Raw genomic sequence first — 22744 nt, 5'->3', positions numbered from 1 at the left:
TGCTAGAAAACTTGCAATTAAGAGAACTTTCCCTTTTCAGCAAGACAATGATCCGAAACTCACATCAAAATCAACAAAAGAATGGCTTCAGGAAAGAAAGATGAATCCAGAAAAACTGTTTGGGTCCTAGGACCGTGCACAGGAAATGCCCTTGCAATTTGACAGATCTGGAAATCATCATTTACTCCCCCTCATATCACTCCAAACCTGTATGACTTTATATATTCTGTGGAACACAAAAGATATTTTGAAAAATGTGTGTGAGTGTGTTTTGTCCATACAATGGAAGTCAATGGGGTCCGATGTTGCTCTGAGTTTCATGGGAAACAAACTGTTGACATTTTTCAAAACATCTTTTTCTGTATTCCACAGAAGAAAGGAAGTCATAAAGGTTTGGAACAACATTAGGTTGAGTAAATGATGACGGAATTTTAATTTGTGGTTGAACTGTCCCTTTAATAAGCAAGAGAATTGTAGGGATTTAGTTATGGCTTTTGAAGCCCATACTAAAACCACTGGTAGAGATGCAGGCAGTGGTCAGTGAATCTCTCCTCGGACCAGGACCGTGTACAGGTTGTCCCGATGGCAAGAGCCACTGCCCCTCTGCCCTCATCGCCTGCTCCTTTTGCTCCTGGTCTTCTAATGCTAACAACTTGTGGAAAATACCCACTTTCTAGGAAGATAAGAATTCTTGTCTAATCAAATTATTGTACCTGATCCGATATAAATAACACTAAGTTTGCTGTTGTCAGCACACTTTGTTAACAAAAGACATTACCTTCACAGAAAAGAAGACAGTGAGGAAGAGCAAACAGAGGATGCTAAAGCCTGTTTAAGGTTGCAAACGTGGATTCAGAGATCCAGCATGTCAGCGGGTAAATCATCACATATTTAGCCGTAATCAATTGTCCTAGTTGATACTGATATCTATAACATACATCATAATATTTTATTAAGAACATATTAACAGTATACAAACAGTAATTAAAAAGGTAATATAGTATAAATGTACTATATGAGCATACAACGGGGCAAAATGCATAAATATTTGCTTTTCAATACTCCCATAGTGTATGATTGCAGAAAAAAAATGCTTGTATTAAACATTGCCAGAGCAACAGAGTTTGTGTGAAAATAAATCATAAAAAGTGATTTGTTTATAAAAATCTTATAAATGTATGAGGTGGCAAGGTGGGACTTTTATCCCACTGAGTAAAACCAGCATGGGACAAAAGGCAAACAGTATTGATACAGATACTTTAGCTAAAATAATTTATTTGTAATAATATCTAAGGTAATACTTGTTCAAAACAATCACTTTAGCAAAATTATTTTCGTTTTTTTTTTTTTTTTTTTTTGATAAATTAAATCATTAATTTTTGTTCAATAAATATACTGTCATTAAAATATTTATTTTAAAAAGACAGGAACAAAATTATTTAAAAAATGTAGATTCTAGCACTGAAGGAGATCCCAAAACAATTTAATATAGCTTTACAGTAGTAGCAAATAAATGTGATATTTTATTATATTATATGATTAATATCATATTTGTAAATATGATGGTTTCAATATATATATATATATATATATATATATATATATATATATAAATATGTATAATTATTATTATTATTATTATATTTTTCTCTTTTACTTTTTTCGACTTTCGACTTTATTGTCATTAGTACAATGAAATTCGGTCTGAAATTCGGTCTGAAATTCGGTCTGATTCGGGGAGTTGGGGGAAGGAACGCAAGAGCGTCTCACTGCAGTGCTCTCTTCCGGGGGAGTTGTTGTTCCAACAGCAGCCTCGGCCAAGCCCAGTGCTGGTTGAGGGGGGCCGAAAGCAGATAAGATTGGGATTGTTTGGTCTTGGGCGAGTAGCCGCATTCCAATTTGCACAGCTCCTGGTCCATTGTGGTCTCCGAAATGATCCAGACATGATTACAGATAATTAACATATTTTCAGCACTGTGAATAATATTATGAATAAATAATGGAACATTGTCACTAAAAATAATTTAACACACACACACACACACACACACACACACACACACGCACGCACGTCTGGTTCACTATCTTTGTGGGGACTCTCCATAGACTTAATGGTTTTTATACTGTACAATTTTTTTTTACATTTGCAAAAAAATATTTTTTTGTATGTTTATTAACCCATTTCCCTCATGGGGACCGCTGGCTGGTCCCCACAATGGAGGTGATCTCAGGTTTAACTATCCTTGTGTGGACATTTGGTTCCCACAATGTAATATAAATCAAACGCACACACACACACAAATTATTTTATACATATACATAAATATTATTCATAGATTTTTGAAAAACAGATAAAATAGAAAGCAGAATGCAATACAGATGGAGTAGATAAACTTCTTAACAACCAAACAAGTCTGAAACAGAACATCATTTTAACTAGATACAGTGTTGTCAGAGTAGGGCTAAGTTTCTGATTGGATGTTGTGATTGGGAGGCTTCTACATTACCAGGGATCAGCAGCTCTGCCTGTTATTCACTCCAGGACTGTTTGATATGGTGTTTGCTCTACTCACTTCTGAATAAACAATGGAGATGTATGGTGTCCTGCTTATGCTCACTGTTATTGTGAGAACTGAGACTCAAGGTAAGTCAGAAAACTGTTTAATACAATTATATCTGCTGCCTGATTTATTATTAAGTTAAAGTAGATAAGCAAGTGTGATTATGAGGAAAATTTAATTCCCCAAAAGATGTTTAAAGATTTTTGTCTGGTACCCAAAACCTGTCAGCAGAATCTTGTCTGATACCCAAAATCAATAACTACACTGTATTTCGTCTGATATTGTATTAACAGCCTTCTATCAGGAAGCCAGTGAAGAGCAGAAAGCAGTCTGTTTCAATGCTCAGTCAAACATTGTCTGACCAGAACAAATTTAAGTGTTGTTATTCCAAAGCAATGAAAAATTCTTCACAACATCATGTGGCATTAAAACATTGAAATAGAGACATTCTCTTATCTCTAACTTGTTTGTGAAGACAACACAGTACGCAACATAGGGTGAAACAGAAAAATATTATGAAATGACTGATCAATGAATAAATCAGTGAAAAGAGTAAAAAATGGACAATGGATTAAAAATTTATAATAAATGAGTATATAATTAAATGGAATAATTAAATGGCAATGAAATTAATGGATATTAAAAAAAGAAAGAAAATAAAACCACACAAATGTATGGTGGCTCTCTTAAAACTATTCACAAAGGTTGCTATTGAGAATCCTTAGATCCTTCAATATAATATATTATCTATTCAATAGCACTTTTTTAGGGTTGAGAAACAATGTTGTTTTAAATTGTTTGTTACTAAATACTATCACTGTACTGATTGTACATCAGATAAAGATCATCCTTTGTTATTCATCCATACTGTTTATCCATTAAGGATAATATCATGACACTTTATCTGTTTCAGTTGAGCACAGGGATCTTCAATTTATGGGATGTTCTGATACAGAGAAAGAATATTTGGTTGGATTTGATGGAGAGGAACTGTACCATTCAGACTTCATTAGAAAAGAAGGAGTACCGACACTGCCTGACTTTGCAGATTCTATCAGCTTTACTGGATTTTATGAGAATAGTGTTGGTTTTATAGAGGTCTGCAAACAAAACTTACAAACACACATTCAGATTTACAAATCCCCAGTTGAGCGACTAGGTAAGACATACACAATGCATATAATTATTATATAATATTAATAATAATAGATATATAATAATACAAAGTTTACTTTTTTGGAGATGCAAAGAAATCAGCTGCAGAAATCATAACCAATATAATCAAGATTTTGGTTTGCAAGATTTTTCTTCTGGTCCAAGATAAAATGTACACAGAGGTCCCATGTACAAATCAGCATCTATTTCTGTGTGTGCACAGACCTACCAGATACTTCCATCTATTCAGAAGATGACGTGGTGCAGGATGTTGCGAACACCCTCATCTGTCATGTGACTGGATTCTTCCCTCCACCTGTCAATGTGTCATGGACTAAAAACAATCAGATTGTGACAGAAGACACGAGTATAAGCCAGTACCGCAGAAAAGATGATGGCACCTTCAACATTTTCTCCACTCTGAAGTTCACGCCTGAAGAGGGAGACATTTACAGCTGCACTGTGAACCACAAATCCATTCCAGGCCATCAAACCAAAACATGGGGTGAGGCACTGCTTCATAGATTCAGTGGATGTACGATTGTTATTAATTCTAATTGTTCCCTAATTCTTTGCTTTAGATCAACTGATATATTAATCATCTTAAAACAATTTAGGAGGACAGACATGACATATCCTAAAAAAAAAAGACTTATGGAGACATGAATCAGAAACATAGTGTCATAAATACAGTTAATTGCCCATCTCTAATAAAAATTTGGAAGAAAATTTCAAAAGTACAACTCTAAAAATTTCACTTTACAGTAAACATGAAATATGTTTTTACATTCTGTGGCATATGCATCATCATGTGTTTGTGTATTTCAGAAGTGGACGTTGCTGTGCCCAGTATTGGTCCAGCTGTGTTCTGTGGAGTGGGTCTGACTCTGGGACTGCTGGGAGTCGCTACTGGAACTTTCTTCCTCATTAAAGGAAACAACTGCAACTGACAGCTCTGATATAAAAATGAACACATTCTTATTTTGTAATTCAGACTTTTTTTGAACTTCTAATTAACATTTCCCTCCAAATAAAATTATTTGTAAATTAAGGTTTTAGAACTAAAAACAATAATTTTGTGTGCCATTGTACATGATCAAATTTGGCTAGTGTCCTAGTTGAATTATTGATTTGACACAGCATGATTTTCTTCTATTTGTTAAAATATTTATGTGATCCAGATTTAATTTTTCTATTAAAAATCAAGACAAACATGCCATGCAAGTTTTTGAGGTGCATTAGAAATTCGCCTCACATTCACCTGATAATAATGAAAAATCATTCATCCTTCAGTTTATGGTTTTCATAAAGTTAGAGTCAATGTTCTATACAGTTCTGCAGAACAGATGTTTTACAGTACAAGTTAATTTCCACAGACACATGGCTCTGACATTTAACAAAATAAACACTGTAACAAACAATATTCTGGACAAACAAAATTCATTTACTGCACATTTACCTAGAACATTTGTTTATATATAACATTAGCTCACATTCTATACATGTATTCGTCTTAAACGTTTACGGGAAGTGTGTTTGCCAAATTATTTGTAAAAGATGATGATTATAGATAATAGTTGATAATTTTTGCCTTTATTGGACAGAACAGCTGAAGAGACAGGACATAATGGGAGGAGAATGAGATCACAAGAGGTCTTTGAACTCAGGTTGCCCAAAGCATTGCTGTGCTATATGTCACAGTGACTCTCTGATAATGATAATGATAGTTTTGAAAAAACAAAATACAGAAAATACCCCCAAAAATCCTAAGACACACACACACACATACCATATAAACTATATTACTGAGGACATTGTATAGTCTGCCATTGCTTTTATATCAGGTTAATGATATATCTAAAGTTAACCCTCACAAAAACCTATGCACATCATTAGATTTAAAGAATAACATCATCTGGACCATTGCTTGGCCTTTTTAGTGAGGACACATCAAATGTAAAACATTTCTATGACATTGCATTATGTTAGTGAGGACACTCACTAGTATAGAGAAACCTGTACACACACACACACACACATGAAAAATTCAGGAAGGAAGATATTTAGAAGAATATCAGTAACCAGACAGTTTCTGGTCCCGTTGACTTCCATAGTAGGAAGTCAATGGGATCAGAAACTGTCTGGTTACTGATATTCTTCTAAATATCTTCCTTTCTGTTCAGCAGAAGAAAGAAATTTATACAGGTTTGAAACAACATGAGGGTGAGTATATGATGACATAATTTTCATTTTAAAGTGGAGTTAAAGGAAAACAAACAAACAAATTGTGTGTGTGAAAGGAAAACAAACAAACAAATGTATATTTTGCATGTTTTAAATTAATGATTTGCTGTGTGTGGTCAGTTTTTGGTAAATGGACTGCATTTACAGTATATAACGCTTTCACAGACCTATGGCCACCATATCGCTTTACATAAAGCCTCACATTCACCCATTCACTCACTCTTTCATACACCGACGGCGGTGTCAGCCATGTAAGGCGCCTTACAGCTCGTCGGGAGCAGCTGGGGTTAGGTGTCTTGCTCATGGACACCTCGACACTTGGTCAGGTGGAACCAGGGATTTAACCACCAACCTTCCGGTTTGTAGACAACCTACATGAATCACTGAGCCACTGCCACACAGATTTTCTTTTGAAGACAAAATGTACTCCTTTGAGAAAATAAAACCATGGCAATTAAGAAACCTTAAATCTATGCAATAGTTTTATGAGCTCATATTGTTTCAGAGACTTAATATGTGTAGCCTTAAAAAAAAAAAAAAAAAAAAACATTTGCCACACTGCAGGACTATTTAGTTTTTCTTGATCGATTTCATACATTTCTTCAAACAATGGTTCTCAAAACAATTAAAAAGCCGATGAAACATTTGATGCAAACCACTGATGCAGATTCACCAAATTTAATCCTGATCATCCTGTGGAATTAGGGTTTCATTTAGAAGTTTAAAAATATATGAGTCTTTCTGTGTGTATGGCTCTCTTCTTCTTCTTCTTCTTCTTCTTCTTCTTCTTCTTCTTCTTCTTCTTCTTCTTCTTCTTCTTCTTCTTCTTCTTCTTCTTCTTCTTCTTCTTCTTCTTCCTCTTTGTTTTTGGAGCCAGCTTCATAAATATAAATGTATTTATGTATTTGTAATGTCTTGTGCAGCCATCCAACTCCAAAGTAACAAAACAAAACATTAAAAGAAAATGTATGGCTTTGTTAATATTCGTAATACAATAGCATGTTTATTAGATTACTAGATTAGGAAGCAGAAGAGGATAAATGCAGATAGCATCTCTTGTTCTTTCCACTCACACTGGACTTTGATTCTGGAAAAATGCCAGTTTCCAAATGTCAGTGTCATCCCTGTCCCCCTGTCTATCACAAGCATCACTGATCACTGCAGGTGGTTATTGGTTGGACCGTATTACTATTGTAAAAACATTTGATAAATTTTGTTGCACAGTGTTTTTATAATTTATAATGTTATTTATTTTTTCATGAGCATTGGCAATAATTTGAAAAAAAATATATATATATTTGAGAAACACTGTTAGTGAACTGCAAAAAGCAAACGTGATTAAAAATGTAAACAACTTAAGAAATAAGGCCATTTACAACATCTGAAAACATACACTGTCCATGAAGAGAGAGTGGTATACCTGGACACTTGGACAACCATTTGGACACTTCAAGGAGACAGTTTTTGTAGTTATTAACTAAGATTGTGTTTACTGTCAAACATGTGAAGGACTCCAGCAGCAAGAAGAAGATTGTTTATTTTTAAGGGTTCTCAAAGAGAATTAAATGTTTGTTTGGAGCGTTTCACTGCAGATTGTTTTGTAAACCAGGCACAAATAAATTAAATGATACATTACAATATATAACTCATATATTTGTGGTATAATGTTATATATTTTCTGAGACCTATAGTCCTCCAGGAGCAGAACCTACTGAAACCAAACTTTTGCAATGAAGGTCAAACAAATAAAGATAAAGTAAAATTCCTTTTTTTACACAAAATAAATATAATTTATTTGTACATTTTTTAAGTACATTGTTATGGCTATATACACGTATATTTTATGCACACACAGTAATTGTCCAATGAAAAGAGGAAAATGAAAGCAGTTTTCCACCTAGCAACACTTGACATTTATGTGAGTAGCATTTGATTTGCCAGATTATTCAGACATCTACCACAAGAACAAGCACTGAGAGAAAGTTCTCCATTTGGTGTATTCATAGACTGAAAATATGTCTCTGCGAAAATTCTTGATTTTTCATCCCATATTGATGCTGTCTGCATTTATTGGAACAGGCAAGTACAATGAAACATTGAGCAAATGTAATTCCTTAATTCATCAGTAAACTTGTGATTTAAACATTTTAATGAGTTTTTATCTTTGATATTGGTTTCATGGTTTTTGTCATTGCTGTTAATTAAATTGCCTTGCATATATAAAACATGATCATGAATATACCAGAATATATGATTGAGATGAGCGGGTAGTTGTGGTGTCTCTCTAATGGGATTGTATCTATAACACACAGTAACTACACCAAAACAAAGTAATAGCAAATAGCAGATGAATATAGGTACTTTTGTTTTTATAACTGACATGCAATTTTACAAAAACTGAAGATCTAACACTCTGTTTTTATGTTTCAGCTGATGGATATTATGAATACACAATGGCTGAATGTGTCTACAGCACCAGTGATTACAGTGATATGGTGTATCTTGTGTCATTGTCCTTCAATAAAGTTGTGGAATTACAGTACAACAGTTCTCTGGGGAAGTTTGTGGGGTTCACTGAGGATGGAGTGAAGCAGGCAGAGAACTTTAACAAAAATCAGGCCCTTCTGCAGCAGCTGAAAGCTGATGGGGACACATCCTGCAGATCTAATGCTCAGGTCTTGGACTCATCTGTCCGTGATAAAGCAGGTGAGTTCTACAAGACTCTTGTCTCATCTTTACTGCATTATAAAGATCTCACCATGTGTGTCCACTGGTGCAGAAGAAACACTCAAAATGCATTTTAAAAGAAGTCTGTTGTTTTGGTGGTGTTGTGTCTGCACAATGTGGACAATTGTCTTCAGTGATTTATGATTGTTTTTAATACAAAATCAATAAAATATATATTACAACTAAATAACTTTACGCAGGTTAAGTTTATTTTTCAAATTGAATAATATAAGGAAACATGTATGGTCTTTTTTTCTCAATAATCCATTTCCAAATCTAAAGAAATTACTTTATGGTTCATATAATTCATGTTGTTCATATAGTTTAATTCATTCAAGTATTATAGCTACTTGTAGCCTACTGTATTTTTATTTTTTGGTGTTATATATTAGAATACTGTAAGCTAATGTTTGAGTAAATATTTTGTTTTCCTGGTTAAGTAAAACCGAAGGTTAAGCTCAGTTCAGTGAAGCAGGCTGAAGGCAGACATCCAGCTGTACTGATGTGCAGCGCATATGAATTTTACCCTAAAAAAATCAAAGTGTCCTGGCTGAGAGACGGTAAACTGATGACCTCTGAAGTGACCTCAACAATGGAGATGGCTGATGGAGACTGGTACTACCAGATTCACTCTGAGCTGGAATACACTCCTAAATCTGGAGAGAAGATCTCCTGTGTGGTGGAGCACGCCAGCTCATCTCAACCTATTGTTAAAGACTGGAGTAAGACGAAATTACTTTACAGTCCTCTTTCCTATCCATTTATGGGAGCAAATAGAAAATATGGAAATTATTTTGTTATTACACTTGCACAACTAAACAAATATTAAACATGTAAATATTGAGGATACTAATATCATTCACTAACAGAGCATGATTTCCGTTCCTCACAGATCCATCTATGCCAGAGTCTGAGAGGAATAAAATCGCTATTGGATCCTCTGGTCTGGTGCTGGGAATCATCATTGCAGCTGCTGGACTCATTTACTACAAGAAGAAATCATCAGGTCAGTGGAGATGAGAGCAAATCATGCTGATACTCATCCATATCCATCAGTGGTTCTCAACTCTGGATCTCAACTTTCCAGTTTAGCTCCAACCCTAAACAAACAAACCTCAACAAGCTAATAAAGGTCTTAAAGATTTCTAGAAGTTATAGGTGAATTTGATCAAGGTGATCAAGGTTTGATCAAACCAAACACTGCAGGACCTTGAGGGCCAGAGTTGAGAGTTCCTGATAATAGCATGTCTTTACATTCATCTAGCTTGTCAATAAATTGTTATTTTTACTTTGTCAGGGAGGATCCTGGTACCAAACTGACTCCAGTAAGTCTAATGTTGATGCCGACTGAAAGAGGACCTCCTTGGATCACTGATGTATTCTCTTTGTCCCATCTTTCTTAAAGTCCAACTGAAATCAAAATGGACCCTATTTACTTTGTTAGCGCATATTACTAGTCTTGTGGTGAACAATTAATCCGTGCAAGTTAAAACATGGAAAAAAAATGTTTTGGCTTCGTAATCTTTAATCAAAATCTGAAAATGCCCCTCCTCTCTGCATTGGAGGACCTTCCCTGATGACGTATGCTTGACGGCTTGGGTTGAGAAACGCTTAACCACTCCCCTCAAATCGTTAGTCTGTAATGAGCGAGAGATGGAGAGGAGGAGCACTAGAGTAAAACCCTGCCCTCTGTTCAATATTCCTTTTCACTGGGAAATACGTCACAGCACTGGAGAAAAGTCGTTTGCAACTTCCGGTTCACGCAGACTTTAAAGTCTCCTTATACTCAAGTTTTTATTTTTTTTAACTGTAATAATTAAAGTAATAATGAAATTGCATCAAACATACTTACATGACTTGTATTTGAGCATATCTATGTAATATTGGTAGTGATAAAATAATGTGCATTTTATTATGTGTATTTTGCTTGAACTCTCTAGAGCTGATTGTATGTGGATAGAAGCAGTGTGAATGAGGATGTTATAAAGGTTTTCAATCAATATTTTCATACCAGTTAAACCTATTATGAAACCAATCAAAGCTTTGATTTAAGGTCAGAGAGGCAACATTCACAGACAGAAACATTTATTCATGGAACTTTACCGCCCCCTACTGTCATTATTGTTAATTGTGCATATAGTTTTCAGTGTGATTTCTTTGTTTAAATAATCTTACTAATACTACTGTTTCTAGCAGAAAAACATCCATAAAATTTGCTAAATCATATGGAGGAATGTTTTTTTTTGTGTGTGTGTGTGTGTGTGTGTGTGGAATCTGTACATTTGATTTCTAAATAAATATTTCTTTACAAAACCTGTTATAGTTAAAAGTTTCTTCTTTTAGCTTATTCAAAGACCATATTTCCCAACATTTTTCTTCACATTAAGTGCTTTACAACAATGTATTAAATTAACTGCATAAATAAGTCTATAAAGGCGTATAAAGGTCATGGGTTCGATTCCGAGGAAATAAATTAACTAATAAAATGTATACATTGAATGCAATGTTTGTCAAGTATGAATAAAATGTGCATGCAAAATGTGTAAATGTAAATAAAGTAAAAGGGCTAATAACCCAGAAGTGAAATATTCCGGCACACAGCTGCATGGGGATGTTTTTCAGCAAAAGGTTTATCTGAACCAAAGGAAAGATGACTGGGTCAAATAATATATAAACAGAAATAAAGATGACATTTGAGAACATGCATATCCATACGATCAGTTATTGAGTTATTTGATTCATGTTTGATTTATGTCAAAATATGAAGTGGGATCACTGACTCATTGAAGCCGATGCAAATTGGATGAATTCAGCTGCTGTAATCTAATCAAATCTTGAGAAAATGTCTGTACCTGTATAATATTTGACGTTATGGACTGTATGGCTCCAGCGTTAAAGATAATGATAACAACCATAATGAAACAGGCATACAAGAGGGAAAGGCAAAAAAAATTAAAAGCTTCAAATGTTTACATTGTCTGTAACTACTGAACACACAAAAATATTTTGTGTTTAGTTAAAAAAATATTAAATAAACACCCATAAGGGTAACTACAACAATCAAATCAAACAATAAACCATAAACCTATCTCTGTGATGATCAATATTGTTCTCAGGGGCCTGGCTGTAATATATAACAAGCTCTTCGGTCACAGTGATCTGAATTACACACACAAATCCATACAAATTTATGTATTGGACAAGGCTAAAATAATTATAAAAGCACAAAATCAAAACTATAAACTCACTTGTACAATCCTCACACTTTAAAGACAAGTCAACCATTTTTTTTTAACTTTCGCTTCAAATTGCGCACAATGTCATCACACACACACAATTACACTTTACACATTACAGTTTTATTTTAAAAAATTGACCATGGCCTATTACTTTATTGACCGTTTTTTTTTTTTTTTTTTATAATTTTTTTTACAAACCTACATTCTTAAAAATGTATTCTTAAAAAAACTAAAAAAAATTATTTTACAAACCTACATTCTTAAATTTGCAAGAAAATACTACTGTAATCCACATACATTACAGTATAGTGAGTATTAGGTACTATCAAATAAATTCCTCAGTATGTTTTTTGGGTACAAATCTCTTTTTTTGAAAATCACAAAACCAAGTCTTCAAAATTGCAAGCACAGTTCCAGCTTAACACTCAGTTTATAAATTGTATATCACACTGTTTGGAAAACTCTACACATAGATCTCTACTTCAGGGCAAATAATTCAAAATGATCTAAATGATCTCTTTAGTCCCGTTGAAAAGCAACACTATTCACAGTGCTGAGCTCTTTACACCAATTAGCAACACACTCTCCGCTGTAAACAGTTTCAGCATTGTTTACTTGGATGAGCTTTCCTATTTTGGAGGAAAATGGAAGTCGATGGTGAAGCAAGAGTTAGAGGTAAAGGAGTGAGAGTAAGAGGAGGATAAGAGGGCGAAGAAAGTTATATTCCTTCCAACATATTCCCCATTCCATGCCTCTTCTCCAGACACTAAAGATGCGTATGGTGAAGTTGATGTGCAGGCCTTCGGTGGATGGATACGTCACTCCAGAAGATTATTTCCCCACTGTTTAGTCAGGGACAACATTGCTTGTAATGAAGATGAAGTACTGTGTTTTTTGTTTACATTATGCATGTGTTTTTGTATTTTAGTGTTTGGATGGTGAAGTCGTGCTGTAGAGACGGATTGGCAGGGAGGCAGAGAAGCTCAGTCTTTGCCAGGTTGAGCTGCAGGTGATGTTCCTTCATCCATGCTGAGATGTCCGCCAGACAGCTTGAGATATGTGCAGCTACTGTGGGATCATCTGGTTGAAATGAGAGGAAGAGCTGTGTGTCATCAGCATAGCAATGGTAAGAGAAACCATGTGCCTGTATGATGTGTCCCAGTGATGTGGTGTAGATGGAGAAGAGGAGGGGTCCAAGAACTGAACCCTGAGGAACCCCTGTGGTCAGTTGACTTTGGATACCTCGTCTCTCCATGCGACCTTGAAGGATCTATGTGAGGCAGGACTCAAACCAGTGAAGAGGAGTACCTGTGATGCCCAGTGATGAGAGGGTGGACAGAAGGATCTGATGATTCACAGTGTAGGACGGCCGGACATGTCCGGGAAAAAGAGGATGCAACCCCTACTACTCAGCGTTCTCCACAGAACAAGAGCCTGCTAGCTTAGCTTCCAAAAGAAGATGGCTGACACTATGTCTACATTCTGTGAGTGAGATCCCACCCTCTATGGGCGGGTTGAAAACATGCGGGACAGCCCCTCCTACTGGCTGTTCTCTTTAGCCTATGTCCAAAAAATCCTCCGATGACACAAAATTAGGATTTTTTCCAGACAAAAAATACATAAATCTCTCGTCTCAGGGGGATATGAGGGCGGAAAGCACGGTAATTCAAAAATCCTAGAGGTTTTCTAATACAAAGCTTAATGCTAAATCCTGAAGTATCCCTTTAATTTTACACAATTAGGGAACTTTGGTTTCAACATCGGCATGTTCACTATTGTTTGAGGAAATATGAAAAATCACAGATCTAAGTAATGCAGCTTGTCAGTGTGTATTACTGCCATGGAGATTTGGGGATTTTACACACTCGTTTAACTTCCACAGGCTTGGTCTCACCAGTTCACACCAAGACAACAACACTGATTGTTAATCCATAGCATTATGTTATAAGGGTTAATACGTTTTATGTATGTTTTGAATAGTTGAATATAATAAAAGCATGTTATCAGCAACTTAAAAGTTATTTTCTTATTATTGCAAAATCCCCTAATAATGTTTGTTACTTTTTAAAAATGAAGGCGATCTAACGCTTGTTGACTGTAATTCATCTGTTTGTTTTATTTCACACTGTGGCAGTAATTACAGGCACGCATTCAAACACTGTTAGTCTTGTCTTTTTCAATGCGGTGAATTGTTTCCTGGCCAAATCAGTTCATAATCCAACATTGGTTCTAAAGTTAAGAATGACCACTGAGAACTGTAGACTCCATAACAGCATTTGACTGGACTTTCAGCTTTAACCACTTTAATTTTGTAGTTTGCTTGAATAGATTTAAACACTGGTCAGTTCAGATCTTCTATTTTCCGGTTTATGAATGAACAACTCCCATTTACCTGGAAACCAATGACATAAGAAAAAAGAACTACTCTCATTGGCTAGAAGCTCTCCATCTTCTCCAAACGTTTGTATTTATTTATTTATTTATTTTTATTTGTGATCAACTGTTCCCTATTTCTTTTATATGAAGACGGTCACTTACAGATCGCCCAGATTCCACACCACTGATCCTTAAAACATTTGCAATCAAAGCAAATGACTTATTTTATCACATCTATAAAATCTTTAAAAGAAAAATAAACGAATTAAATGAATTAAATAAGAAGCTGGAAAGGTTACATAAAATCTAAATTTGAATCATCATTAAGAGGTAGAGAGCAGCTGGCTGCATTGGGATTTTTTCCCTATCATATCAGACAATATGAAATCTTCTCCCAAAACTCATAAACCTTTTCACATTCCCACACCATATGCATAAATCTTTCCACTTGTTGGTAAGGACAAAAACTGCAGTGGGGATTTGGAGATATATTTTAATGAGGAAATTATTCCTTTGTGTCCAGCATAACTGTGGCAAAATATAAAATAAATAAATTGATGTTTCAGATGTTTTGATGCACAGAAAATATTACTCCATACAGATCTAGATATCTTCTTTCTCCAGACTGTACACAGTGGTAGTCACTTTTGTTTAAGGATAGACTTGACACTACACTTGGTTGTGAGGGATTAAAGAGCTGTAGACTGGATGTTCCTCAAGAGCTGTTACTGGTTTGTGTTTTTGTAATGTTACTGGATGCTGATGGTGGTTTAATGGATTGAGGAAATATCTTGCACATTGAATGCAGTTTTGGTTTTAGATTTTGAGGTCCACTTATAGTAATAGTAGAGTATTTTAGTTTTTAATGACCATTTTGTCCACTCTGCAGCCCTTAAACAGGCTGTTTTCTTTTCTTTTTTTACTGTAAATGTGATCTGGTGTTTACAGACTGTAAGTTTTCTGTCATATCCAATATAATTGTAAGTCCCCCACCCTTTAATAAGAGCCTCTTTAACTTATTGGTGTTTGTTATGTGCTTTAAGTTCAGCAGACTGACAGACAAATCTGGCATAAATAGTTTAATAGATTGTGTAATGGATTTGAAGTGGTACAAATCTTCACTGTTTTTTATATGTCATTGATGTTTTGACACTATTAGACACACTTACTATCATTTTCCATGAAGGCCCTTTCAAAGAGTCTTGTCTTTAAAAAAGGCTTCCAGTCTTCACCAACTTAAATCTACCTAGATACTGATGACATCTAAATTCCCTCCTCTCATTGGTAGATCAGTGGCAGAGGAAACTTCTTCAAAATGGTTTCTGTCAGATGTTTCACATGAACAATGCTACCAATCAAACAGAAACTGAAAAATGTACAACAGTTTCCTTAAAGTTTTATTTTATTTTTATTAAAATTTTTATTATTTAATTTTGTTTTCTTTTATTATTTTATTATTATTTAATTTTTATTTTTTGAATTGAATGGAATCGTGGTTTGACAGTAAATCTCATTATCTCACTAAAATGTGGATAATGTTATTGTAATATTATACAGTTCACAATCAGCATTTGAAGAAGGTTAAGGTTAATAGGGTTTAACAGAATATCAATTTGATGATACGTGTCAATATATGTTTAAAGATCTTATTTTGAACCTAAAACATTTACTTATTTGTTTTGAGCAACTTGACTGTTTACAATCTGTGAAAAAGTGCTTCTGTTTTTAATATGACATATTATTTAGAAATAACTGGATAATGTTTAGATTTCAATATGCCTAGAGACTAAATATGTAATGAAATGTCTCTCTTGTAATTGGATGGTTTTGGTTTAGGAAGAACATGCTATATCCAGTTCATGGTTGTGGTGTTGTTTGTCGAACGCCACGCTTCTGAAGCGAAACCATAGGGAGTTTATTGTCAGCATTCTGTGGGAAATGTTAGCGTGTGTTTACTTTCTGATGAGTGCCAAACCAGATACAACACCACAGACAGAATATCAATATTAAAGTTAATACTTAAAAATAAATTAAATTGGAATTAAAATGTCCCATTTAAATTATTTGCCTGATTAATACTTTTTTTTTTTTTTTTGAAGACCATCAAACATTAAAATGGAGGTGTTTAATGCAGTTGTTGATTATCAATGTTAAAACACTGGGCTGTGACTAAATATTATGAATAACCTAATAAGGTAAATCTTCATCAAAATGACAATAACTTTCACATGATTAATGAACTTCCTTATAACCACGTGACTTCTGTATGAGGAAGTATCACAAACCTAAATACTTGGTTAAGGTTTGATGACAGGAGCTCTGGGGACTTCCCAAAACTGGTTTAACATGATTGTACTGGTTACATAATGAAACAGGCTCTGTTGCCTTTAGCAGGAATGCTAAAGCATCAAGTAAACAATGATGATTTGCCAATCTAACCAAAAAATTCCCCCCAAATAGTTTAATTTCATAATACTGTTCAACAATAATTTTTATATTGTTTTGACGAACAATTGTGCCACAAACCTTTAATTTAAATACCATCTATAAAAACAGAATTACTTCAATAGTTGCTAGACTGCAATCTTCCATCTATCCATTCTCTAGTCTAGACTGCTTGTAAGTTGTGGGGTCCGCATGTTGGAGAATATCTCAGTATCTCAGATCAGTGAAATCTCCTGAATGGATGTCAGTACATCACAGAGTTTAGACTGCCATCTTGTGGTTGTTAATATTCACATACCCAAGATCACAAGATTTATTATTGTGATATTTTCTGTTGGGATAATACTGTCACCAAGGTTATAAAAGAAATTACAGGCTCTTGTCTCGAACACATTACAGTTTTTTCCTTTTGACCAATCTGTAGTCACATTTTGACTACATTTTGAACACAATTGGCTCAACATCCGTCTGTTGTGACCATACCATTAACACAATTCATGTTGTTTTCACACAATATGCAGTCAATTAACACGTTTCTAGAATATACATACTTTTAGACAAGCATTTATCAATACTTAAAGTACTTTTTCTAAACTCTTAACACAGCAACACACCTACAACATTTAGCCAAAAAAGTAAATTTCCGTTATAATTTTTTAACACATTTCTTTAACACATTTTGTTAAATTAATAAAAACTCTACATTTCAAAATGCTAAAGACCTTTTTCTACATATACTAACTCAAAACACAGCAAACCCGACTCAAAATGAAATCATTCTGTCAAAACAGTATCACTATTTTCTATCCCTTATGAAAAAGAAGTATACTTCAAGTTCATTTTATGAAGTATACTAAAGTAATGTTCAAGTATATTTTTAAGTATACTTTCTGTAGTAAGTATACTAATATCAATGTGTAGGCTACTTGTTAAACTTGTAAGTGTACTATTTCAATACTGCTTGGGACTTAATTGGCCCACTCTTAGTATATAAAAGTATACGTTTAAGTGTAAGTGTAAGAGTAAACTTTAAGTAGACAACTAGGTTTCTCATTTGTAATGCATCTGTACTACAAGTGAATAATAATTATACTAGTAGTTTACTATTTTAATACAAGTAGGCTAGTACATTTTTTAGTTTATGAAAGGTAACGCTTCAGATTACAGCCCGGAAAGTACTGCATAATTACGCCGACATTACAGCGTAGCCTACCTTTCGGTAATTATAGTGTGCTTATAAAGTACGTACGTGTAATTATAAGGGAACAATTTATAATATTAGGGGAATAAAGGGGTAACAACCAGGAAAAGTACTGCGTAAGTACACCGAATTTACAGTGTAGCCTACCTTTCGGTAATTATAGTGTACTTATAAAGTAGCCTACGTAGCCTATATGTGTAATTATAAGGGAACATATTTGGGGAATAAAGGGGTAACAACCAGGAAAAATACAAATAATATGCAGTATTTCACAACTAAGTGCTAACTATTTAATATTACATGGTATGTATGACCTATATGCTAAAAATGATTTATACAGTAATTCATAACTTTGGGCTAACTATTCAAATATTGCATGATATGGCCTATAAGCTACATGCAAAACAACAATCTTATGTTTGAGAGCAATTTAGCGAGAACACACATTCACTGAATTGGCTCGGTCACACTCCTCTCCACATATAGCTGGTGTGTGGTGATCGCACTGGCGTCGTAGTACCATGGCTGCCGTCGCATCACCCAAGTGGATTCTGCAAACTGTGGTGATTCAGAAGAGACCTCTGAAAAGTGGTTGTAAAGTGCGCTGGGTCTTCATTCAATCATAATCATACACCATATCTTTTTGGAAAAATACATAGGTATTAAAATATATTTATAGGCCTAGGTATTTTTTTAACCACGGGGTACATATTCTATCATTTCATGATGCATGATGGAGATTACTAAACAAGAAAACTTGAAATTCAGGGGAATGAGTTAATGAGTTTCTATTATGGTTTTATTTAGAATTTTCAATATAGGTTGCTTACCTTAAGAAATAAAAACAGGAGTACAGGATTTTGTTGGGTCATCAAGCAAAATTAAAATTAGGCAAGGCAACTGTGGTGAAAACAAGGCAAGCAAAACTAGAACTATTTTCACAGTTACTGTGTAAATATACCATTGTTTTGTGTTGTTACAGTGTTAAGTCAAACTTGTTACCCCCTTGTTTCACGTAGTTACAGAGTAGTTACAACATCTGCGGGCTGTAAATTAAGTGACACTTGTTACACCCTTGTTTTGTATAGTTCTAGGGTAAGTTTAATATTAAAGTATGGTGCAGATAAACCTAACTTCAACCAAAGTTATCAACAAAGAAATAAAATACACATTTAAAAGCATAGTGACCTTAATTTAACCCAAAACAAGTTTATTTAAAACAAAAATATTTATCCGAACTATTTTAAAAGAACAACAAGAAACTGTAAAAACAGCAAATAACGAAAGAACAATGAGCCACAACCCAATTCTCATCAAAACGAGCTTTATAATAATAATTTGTCTCTAACCAGACGAATGAGAGGCAAGTCCAAATAAGGGGCCGTCTAAAGTGCAAATCCCAAAACCTTTCTGCACATTTTATATTATTAAACATATTTAATATTTCACTGTGACACACTGTACTGTCACCAAATTCAGTTCACACATCACTGCTCTCCTGCTGGTTATACTACATTACTTAGTTTGAAATGCATCATTTTTATGATTAATTATTATGAAATAAAATCAATAACTTCACCCTTTTTAGAAAAAATATTATATAACTGCCATCAAATTCAGTAAGCAAATAATAAAAAAGCTGCGTACAGTAGGCTACCAATATAATTTGTGTAAAGAATATGCCTACTTATTTTTTATGTGCAATTAGGCCTACTTCCCAAATTAAGTGTTGTAGGCCTATAACCAACATTAGAGCAGTGATGTGAACTAGATTTTTATTTAATATTTTTCATAATATAAAATGTGCAAAAGCAGTGTAGTATGACCAGTGGGTCACCATTGATGTGTAAACTGAATTGGGTGGCACTACATTGAAGTTAATGAATATTTTTGTATTTGTGACTGAGTTGATGCTGTAGTCGTTTTTGGGTTATATTGCACTTTGCAGACGGTCCCTTTGAACTTGTCTCTCGGCCGCCTGCTAATCAAGCGGGAAGGAAGTCGACCGGAAGTTGAAGTCGGCCGGGTGCCGCCATCTTGAGCGGAACTTCACTTGCGTTAGCAATCCCATTGACTTCCATTCATTTTGGCGTCACTTTGACAGCGAATAACTTTACATCTGAGGCGTTTGAAGACTCCATTTGTCCATTTTTTATTTCTAAAGAAACACGACAATGTATAAAATGCTCCATTACCTTGTAGCTTATGTTATGGCCCCGTAGAAGCAGTTTTTGTAAAAGTAGGCTAACGATTGCGTCATAACCAAGCGACTCTTTGTCGCACATTAGAGAGATTACCGTATGGACAGGAGGAGAAGCTCGCTGGCAATCGGGGGGACGTAGAGGCAAAATGACAATATAATTAATCAGAATACCTAGCAAAAGTTGATCCTGCTCCATGCTCATGGACAATTCCTACTCACACTCTCCGTCTCTGCAAGATTCGGAAGGGAATGATTCAGATTTCTCTTGGCACAGCTACTAGAAGACAGACGGGTTGCTCACGTGGTCCGTGTAACGCTTTGCTCGGTTTGAGTCTGCGCGTCAGGAAAGGAAGTGCTAAGAAATCGCTAAAAATGGGCTTCACTTGTCTCAATTGAGTTCCAATGGGGTCGCTGTGTCCATTTCTTTTACTGTCTATGCTGCTAATAGAGATTCATTTAGCCTATATTATTATAAAAACTTGTTTTGATGAGAATTGGGTTGTAGCTCGTTGTCTAGGTTACGGTGTTGTTTGTGTTACAACGTTTAGCTCAAGAATAGGGAAGTTCGAATAGCCTATGTGAATATTGCCAACTTTACTGAACTCCTTGAGTTAAGCACTGACCGCATTTCTTTTTGAGTCCAAGTTCAAATCAGTATGAAACAATCCATTAACGTACGGAGCTCTGAAACACGGCAGCGGTACATTAAACAGGAAGTGTCTGTCCGAGCTCAAAACAGGTTTTGCGAGGGAACGCAAATATCTTTGCGAGGGAATGCAGAAGTTTTGCGTGGGAACGCAAATAACTTTGCGAGAGAACGCAAAAGTTTTGCGTGGGAACCTATTTTTTTACAGTCTATGGTGAGAACGCAAAGTTTCTCGGGGGAACGCAAAAGTTTTGCGAGGGAACGCAAAAGATTTAAAAAAAGTAAAAAAAATCTCCCATCCTAAAAAAAATTCCACCACCATGTCCCTTTAGGGGCTCCGTACTTTATGGCCCTGTAGAAACAGTTTTTAAATTTTTTTTTTTTTTTTTTATTATCCCTTAAACAACATGTACAGAACAATACAACAGACAATATAAAGCCAGAAAAAAAAAAAAAATACACTCAAAACCATGCAAGACCTTTACATACTCAAATATTTTGAAGACAGAACATAAACGGAATAGCCTTTCTATTAGTGCTACTTTGAATAGTACAAAAATAGCTTTCCAATTCTTTAAAAAACACTGTAAAACAGGGTTTTCTGTTAGAAAATGTACACTTCTGGATGTGAAACTTAACTAATAGAATAAACAGATTAATAACAAAAGCTTCGTTATTCACATTATCCTGAATAAAATATCCAAAAACTACATTTTCAAAAAGCAAAATAAAATTAGAGAGGACCTTTTCTGTGATGAACACAGAGACGTCATACCAAAACTTTTTAACAAAACTACAGTGCCAAAAGACGTGGTATACAGTTTCCAAGTGCAAAGAGCAAAAAGAGCAGATAACATCAATATCCTTCTTAAACTTACTAAGAAAATGTTTAACAGGATAAAATTGATTAATAATTTTGAAAGAAATTTATTTTACCTTGTTTGTAACAAAAAACTTATGAGGCAATAACCAAACACTTTCCCACTTAGAGTATCTAACAAATTTAGCCCAATAAGCAATAGAGCAGGGGTGGGCAAACTTTTTGGCTCAAGGGCCACACTGGGTTTTAAAATTTGACAGAGGGCCGGCCCAGTAGCAGATTATGAAACACGATCTCATGAAAGTGCTATATACCACAAATTAAATTTCTCGTACCATTTATACGCCAAAAAATATATATTTTTTGCGTGCATATGCTGCGCACTGTAAACCCATTAGTTAGGATTAGGGGTGCGGAGTGCAATTTTTTAAAAATATTTGAAATAATTTTAAAGATATTTTGAAAAATGTCAGTAACCAAACAGTTGATGGAGCCCATTTACTTCCATAGTAGGAAAAAAAAAATACTATGGAAGTCAATGGGGTCCATCAACTGTTTGGTTACCGACATTTTTCAAAATATATTCTTTTGTGTTCAGCAGAATAAAGAAATTCATACAGGTTTGAAACAACTTGAGGGTGAGTAAATGATGACCGTATTTTAATTTTTGGGCGAACTATCCCTTTAAGTGCGTATCATATGCACGCGAAAACTGCGTTTCATAAGAACTACAAATACAATTCGTGGTATTCGAACTTTCATGAGATCGGGCTGAGCAAACACATTTACGTTGTGGCAACGTCTGCGCGAAATTCAACAACTGAGAGACGACATTCTGACAATACATTTTTTTTATGCTAGATATCCCCATTTAGCATATGTTATGTTTTGAGGTTAATTTTTAATTAGTCAGATGTTTGATAATTATAGCCTATACTTTTTAAATATTTTTTTATCCTTATTATTATTTAATGGGCCTAACCGTAAATTAGAAACAAAACACCTAAGTGTACACTTAGAAGAGTAAAAATGACAGAAGGTTACGTTAATTCAACTTTATTAAAACTGCATGGCAATCAATTTGCACTTCCAAAAGTCATACATTTGTGGGGAAAAAAAACGAAATA

At 34.6% G+C, this 22744-nt stretch overlaps 2 protein-coding genes across 3 annotated transcripts in view; both read left to right on the top strand.

Moving 5' to 3' along the window:
- The first annotated feature begins 2359 nt into the window (after window positions 1-2359).
- Window positions 2360-5468, top strand: LOC307173593 (rano class II histocompatibility antigen, B alpha chain). Its single transcript, XM_079896818.1, has 4 exons — window positions 2360-2644; window positions 3475-3720; window positions 3940-4221; window positions 4545-5468. Exons 1-4 carry the CDS (start codon window positions 2587-2589, stop codon window positions 4664-4666), a joined length of 708 nt encoding a protein of 235 aa, XP_079752944.1. The 5' UTR covers window positions 2360-2586; the 3' UTR covers window positions 4667-5468.
- A 2436-nt stretch (window positions 5469-7904) lies between these two features.
- Window positions 7905-22744, top strand: part of LOC307173587 (H-2 class II histocompatibility antigen, E-S beta chain-like) — a 136581-nt gene continuing 121741 nt past the window's right edge. The window contains exons 1-5 of one of the 2 annotated variants that reach the window (XM_079896812.1): window positions 7905-8039; window positions 8391-8666; window positions 9128-9409; window positions 9580-9693; window positions 9985-10683. In XM_079896812.1, coding sequence (XP_079752938.1) covers window positions 7976-8039; window positions 8391-8666; window positions 9128-9409; window positions 9580-9693; window positions 9985-10007 — 759 coding nt within the window. In that variant the 5' untranslated portion in view covers window positions 7905-7975 and the 3' untranslated portion in view covers window positions 10008-10683. Of the gene's footprint in view, window positions 8040-8390; window positions 8667-9127; window positions 9410-9579; window positions 9694-9984; window positions 10684-22744 lie in introns of those variants that run through there. The other variant, XM_079896811.1, reaches the window with a different exon arrangement.

This window comes from Squalius cephalus, assembly GCF_949319135.1.
Source record: "Squalius cephalus genome assembly, chromosome: 16".
NCBI lineage: Eukaryota > Metazoa > Chordata > Actinopteri > Cypriniformes > Leuciscidae > Squalius > Squalius cephalus.
The sequence above is the reverse complement of the archived record's forward strand: the minus strand, read 5'-3'. Positions and strand labels throughout refer to the sequence as shown.

Coding starts and splice junctions, on each gene's coding strand:
- LOC307173593 (XM_079896818.1), top strand. CDS start 2,587: ATGGAGATGTATGGTGTCCTGCTTATGCTCACTGTTATTGTGAGAACT. Junction 2,645..3,474: donor TGTGAGAACTGAGACTCAAG/GTAAGTCAGAAA, acceptor TATCTGTTTCAG/TTGAGCACAGGGATCTTCAA. Junction 3,721..3,939: donor ATCCCCAGTTGAGCGACTAG/GTAAGACATACA, acceptor GTGTGTGCACAG/ACCTACCAGATACTTCCATC.